General features: G+C 31.2%; 1 protein-coding gene across 5 annotated transcripts in view; it reads left to right on the forward strand.

Annotated features, from left to right (window-relative positions):
* STK17B (serine/threonine kinase 17b) overlaps positions 1–4,732 on the forward strand; it is a 40,132-nt gene extending 35,400 nt beyond the window's left edge. For all 5 annotated transcript variants that reach the window (XM_047869639.1, XM_047869638.1, XM_047869637.1 and 2 more), the window contains exon 8: positions 1,446–4,732. In XM_047869639.1, the coding sequence (XP_047725595.1) occupies positions 1,446–1,728 (283 nt within the window). In that variant the 3' untranslated portion in view covers positions 1,729–4,732. The remainder of the gene's footprint in view (positions 1–1,445) is intronic.
* Positions 4,733–6,000: the final 1,268 nt, after the last annotated feature.

A 6,000-nucleotide genomic window follows, 5' to 3' on the forward strand; every position in this document is an offset into this window, starting at 1 on the left:
GTCTGTTAAGAAAGATATATTCTAAAACAGTATAAAATTATTAGAAGTATGCTCTCAAGTTTCAGATAAAATGGGAAGAGAGGTGGTATAAGAGATCATTAAATACCAAATCTATAACTTCAAACATGGTAAATACAAAACATACAGCAGGAAATTTTGGAGTGAAGAGAAGATTTGGGTTATTTCTCTCGCACCCTGCTACTAAACCCTGAAATTCCCTAAAAGAAATAGAAGGTTTACAATACACGTGGCTGGCCGCGATAGACTTTGTTGTGACTAATCTGTAGTCAAGTAATTATAGTTATATGGGAAGTGTAAATTACTGATTGTCAAATGTTTAAGAATCAAATGCTCTTTGACCACCTGCAAAAGAAGGGGATTTGAAACCATGGTTTAGGACTCTTACTTCACTCATTGGCAACTTCAGAGCAGGAAAAGAAAAAGTTGACCTCCCATTTCTTTACCCAGAGCAGCCCCATTTACTTTAAAATGCCTTGGGTCGGATCCTGGTTTTGTTGCTGTCAGGTCTTTTATCTCTGACCTTTACTTAATCTCCTGGAGGATTCAGTTTCTTATCAGTTTAAGGAAAAAGAACTCACGGGTTTGCTAATTATTTTATTGGCTTAATGCAAATCCACACAAATTTTCACTGGCCGTGTTTTGGACATAAATGGTTATTTAATAGTAGTATAGTAGTAAAATTAGTTTTTGCTTCTGGTTATTTTCTTAAATAGTTTTTTCCTTAGGTTCTAAAATTTTAAAATGAGCCATTAAGTTTTTAAAATCAAAAAACGAACATAAAAATTTCTGTAGTGAGTAAATTAACTTCTTTATAATCAGAAAAAAATGAACATAAAATGATCATAAAAGATGAAGATAAAGACTAAGAAAACATGTTGTAATGGAAATGGTGATTGTGTTAAGATTGTAGGTCTGACTATAGATAGGTATTTTCCTAACTTTTGAAAAATTGTGATATTTGACCATATTATTTTCAAAAGAGAAAGCAAAATGTAAAAACTCAAAATACTGGATAAACATCATTCAAGAGCAGCCTGTATTTTTGAGATTTAACAGTATTGCTTTTAAGAACACAGAATAATAGATTATAAATTACATGTTTTCCTTCATAGTTTCATGTCTTTATCTCTTTAACCCAAGGAATTTTATAATTTTACTAATTTTTACTTGCGAGGCTTAACATATGTCCTCAAGCTTTTTGTCTAGTCTTACCTGTAAGCTCCATGATGAATTGAATTTTCAGCACATGTCAATATTAAAGAAACTCTAGGTACTACAATTTTGGTATTGTTATTCCCTCTATACTATGAATATGTGTTATTTTCATAATAAATTAAAAAAATAAGTCTATAGTGTATCAAACTGCAGATGTTTCCAACTTGATTTTTAGTTCTCCATTTTCACTTGATGCTTTCTTTTCAAAGGAAAAGACCCACAGCAGAAATCTGCCTGTCTCATTCTTGGCTACAGCAGTGGGACTTTGGAAACTTATTTCACCCTGAAGAATCTTCCACTTCCTCTCAAAGTCAGGATCATTCATTAAGGTCCTCTGAAGACAAAACTTCTAAATCCTCTTGTAATGGAACCTGTAGTGATCGAGAAGACAAAGAGAATATTCCAGAGGATAGCAGCATGGTTTCCAAAAGATTTCGCTTTGATAACTCATTGCCCAATCCCCATGAACTTGTTTCAGATTTGCTGTGTTAGCACTTTCCTCTTTGACTTACTGGACTGAATTTGGAATTTGAAATCTACTCCAATGTGAGATTGTGGTTTGTAGCTTCATTTATGGCATGTTTATTTTGTAAATGCACTTTTGCATAGAAGTGTTTTAATGCCAAATTATTAGTAACAAGCATAATTTCGTTTCCTGTTCTGAGATACTAACTCTTCAGAGAAGAAAATATTTAAATATATGACCAAAATAAAGCTATGCATGTGAGTTGACATGTTAATTGAAGAATTCAAGTTCAAATGGATTTATCAAAATATTTTACAGGTGAGGAAAACATTGATTCGGGTTTATATTATGGTTGATATAAAACTGAACAAAACGAAGACATTTGAATTCAATAGGTTCTATGAGGCAAGTTCTATATACATGCCTCTACTGACAAAATTTTATTAGGATAACAATGTCAAGTTTAAGCAAGAATATTTACTATTTTTATAGATGTGGGATATTTTATATTTGAAAACATTTCAATCACAAATATTTTGAAACTGCCTAAGATTTCCAGGATATATGATCTGCTACATGAGACAAGTCCTTTAACCAGAGCAAAGAGGGAAATTAGAAACCCAATTAGGGATATTCTATACAAGTTGGAGGAAAAAAAAAAAAGCAGCATGGTATCATTTTTTTTTTTTTTTTGACTCAAATGTCTTACCCTCTCTCATCATACTTCAGATTTAATAAGGACTGAAAGATGGAGACTTAGATTGTACACAAGTGTAGAGGATTTTCATTTTCCAGAATTTCTGAAGTAGAAGATACTTAAGTAAGACTGCATGTACTCTATTTTGGGTGGCCAAACATATTTATTAATTGAGCGTAGAAGAAAATGCTGACTTATTTCAGCAACTTACAGAATTTTAGATGTTTTCTAAGTCTTAGGATATAAGCCAGTCATTCAGAGTTCTAAAAGTGTACATAAAAAAATATCACAGTACCAGTAAGACTGTTAACACAGTGCCAGAGTCCACAACAGCAAGGTGGATGTGATCATAAAACCTGATGACATTATGCGCTTCTAAAGTTCTTAGGTAAAATTCCAGTGAGTGATGAGGCTCAGCAGAGGGCCATCTGCAGGGTGGCCTTATAATGGTCTTTTGTTGGAACCAATGCAAGAGTCTAAGGACAGAAGGGTGGCTGGTGACTGTTTAGTGATAATAAAGGGAAGTTCACTCCTTTTATGGTTATCTTTGATGATTTCGCACCTGGTTACTATCAAAAATTCTGTTATATTATCATGTTAGGATAATTACCTCATGATCATGTTACTATATCAAATTAAATTATATTTTGACAAAAAAAATTCTTGAGTTTTCCCCCCTTGAATTACATATTACTGTAAAGTCTTTAACTTTCTGAAATTTGATAAGACTCCAAATAACTTAAAACTGTTTTTAATAGCCATCAGTTCACTTTATTTGACTAAATGTTGAATTCCTTTTAAATCTTTAGCATGCCTTAAAGAAAAAGTTATTTCTACTTGTGTGTGTATATGTGTATATGTATAGGTGTATGTATTTATGTATAGATAGATAAAATATATAGTCTTTAGACAACTTTCTCTTAGAGATTCTTTGCTGTACTATATTCTGTTCAACTCAGGTGCCAAAGGAGCTCTCTTCTTATGGACATGTAAATATACATTTAAATTCTTTAAGAAATAGTTTGTTGGTTCAATAAACTAGCCATTGCAGAAGCTAAATTGGGCTCTTGTATATCTAAAACTGATGAGTTTTTTCTAAATTGTAGATTGTCTAGTTATTTGCCTTCCATATTAAGCTAATGCAGGTAAAATTTAGCAAGCCATTGGTGAAAGAGGATTTTTACAAAAGATCATATTTTATTTTTAAATTTCTAGAAGAATTATGCCATAGTAAAAATTAAAAATAAAAAATGTTTGAATTTTAAATTATAAGCTGATTCTTAAAAAATATTTTATGCCAGCTTTCTTTTAATATGAAGAATCTTAAAATAGTTCATCTGCTGCCCCTTAGTTACTAGAATACACAGAGTTGTATATTTCCATACCTTTTTTCCTAGCAATTTTTATTATAAAAACGCAACAAGGAGTTGCACAAACAGCATACAAATTCAGTTTTTTTCATAAAGGTTAATTTAAATATTTTCACTGTTTGAAATGTGAAAATAAATTAAACCAGTATTTAGGGAGAACTTGTTGACAAATGACTCAATTCTTATTCTTTTTCTCCCAAGGTTGAAAACAAATATCAAAAGTAGATGTTGTATCTCATTAAAGCAGGAATCTTAGCCCCTCTGAGGTGACCAGATGTCAGTAATGCTTAAACACATCTGAAAATTAATGTTAAATTGTGGTGTGTTTATAAAGTTTAATAACTTTGCTTTTTGGACAGATAGGATTAAAAAATAAAGTACAGATGACAGTTATAATTGTCATTTTAATTTTTCCCCCACGGTCAAGTTAACTCTGAGCAGTAAATTTATAGGGGCACTTTAAAGAAGTAAGCAGTATGTGTTCTACAGTCTGTAATGAGATTAGGCGCCTGTCCCAGAAGGTACATCAAAACATTGCTTCCTTTAAAGAAAGTCTTGTTATAAAAAGTCAGCTGATTAATGATATAGTTCATTTTTATTCTGGCACAAGTTTTTTCTTTCATTTGGGATGGGTTGCTAATAGCTCATGGACCAGACTTTGAATAGCTTTGCTCTAAACAACATTTATAAATTGATATCTTATAACTGTTTACATTTCTTCTGTTTATTTTTGAATTTAGATTTTTATATCTGTCTTGGAAACTTGTCTTTATTTGTTGTTGTGTAAACAATTGTTCTTTAATTTCAAATTGTATTAAAATTAAGTTATCTGACTTCCAATTTGGAGAATTATTATCAATTTAGAATTTTATAAGACTTTAAAGAAGTTTAAATTCTAATTGTAAATTTCACACAAATTACAACTGCCCATCTTAACTTTCATTAAATAACTGTTTTGCTTAAGCATACTGACTGACATTATAAATACTTCAGAAAAAAAGTATGTATATATATATATATATATATATATATACATACATATATATATCAACTTGATCCTTTTGGTTAAAATTAAAAAGTGCTTTTTTACATTTGTGACTGTCTTTTGCTTTAAAGTATTTCTGAGTTTGTTAAGCAAACTTCCTTGCCTGGAGGTCTGAGCCTTGACACATGTCATTTTTGAACTCCTTTCCAGTACATATGTGTTTATTAGATCCTGTCTGTTAAAAAGCCACGTAAATTTGAAAACAAGTCTATTCTCTGGTAATAACTAGATACTTTCAGAAAATGTTAGTAAGTGGCAGTGTACTACATGTTGCATAAGGATGAATAAGGGATTTTTATTTGCCCAGAAATGGGTGAACTGTTTCTGTTGTGTCTTTGTTTTTAGTTTAAATAAATTGACTTTTTAAAAAAGATGAATAAGGGCTTCTTTAAGAAATGTATAATCTGATTATGTACTAAGGTACAATCACATCACTTACTGTAGTTCTATTCCAGTGAATACTAACACATTGATAGAGGAAATACAGGGTTAGGTTCCTACAAGCTTCTGTTTATAACATTTTTGCCAACTAATCAGTGCATAACCTTGTTTTATGTAGGTTTTTATTTAAAAGGATCTTATTTAATATATATTGTTGATTCATTAACATTGACTTCACACCAGCAGCACTATAACTCATACCTGAATGAAGCTCATCTAATAACACATAAGGCACATTGCAGCCCTGTGCTTATAGGAACATAACTACAGAGCACTTCAAAATTATGATTTGGGACATTTTAAATACCAACAAAAAGCCCCAAAATGCAGAAGGCATGACACTAAATAGACTAGAAAATGGACATTTGTCTTACAGTTTGAGAGTTGAAATAAGAGCATCACTTTGCTCACCCTGAGATGGAAACTCGTGTCAGGCATCACAAATTTTTTACCACTTTGATCATGTCTCCAAATGATTGTGAAAGTACTGTGCATGTTAATTTGGGGTTACAAATACATTTTAGCAAGGTATGTGTGTAAGTATGTATGTTTAGCAAGTATGTAAGTTCATAAATATGGAGTTCATGAATAAAGAGGGTCAACTCTACATTGCTAAAATCATCACATAAAAAGTATGAAGTGTGATAAGAGAAATGTGCAGAACTTAATTGAGTCTGAGGAAGGAAAAATTGATGTGTTGGAACTTTTTAAATTGTGAGCACTTTCTTTTCAAGTTCCATGTTTT

This window comes from Prionailurus viverrinus, chromosome C1, assembly GCF_022837055.1.
Source record: "Prionailurus viverrinus isolate Anna chromosome C1, UM_Priviv_1.0, whole genome shotgun sequence".
NCBI lineage: Eukaryota > Metazoa > Chordata > Mammalia > Carnivora > Felidae > Prionailurus > Prionailurus viverrinus.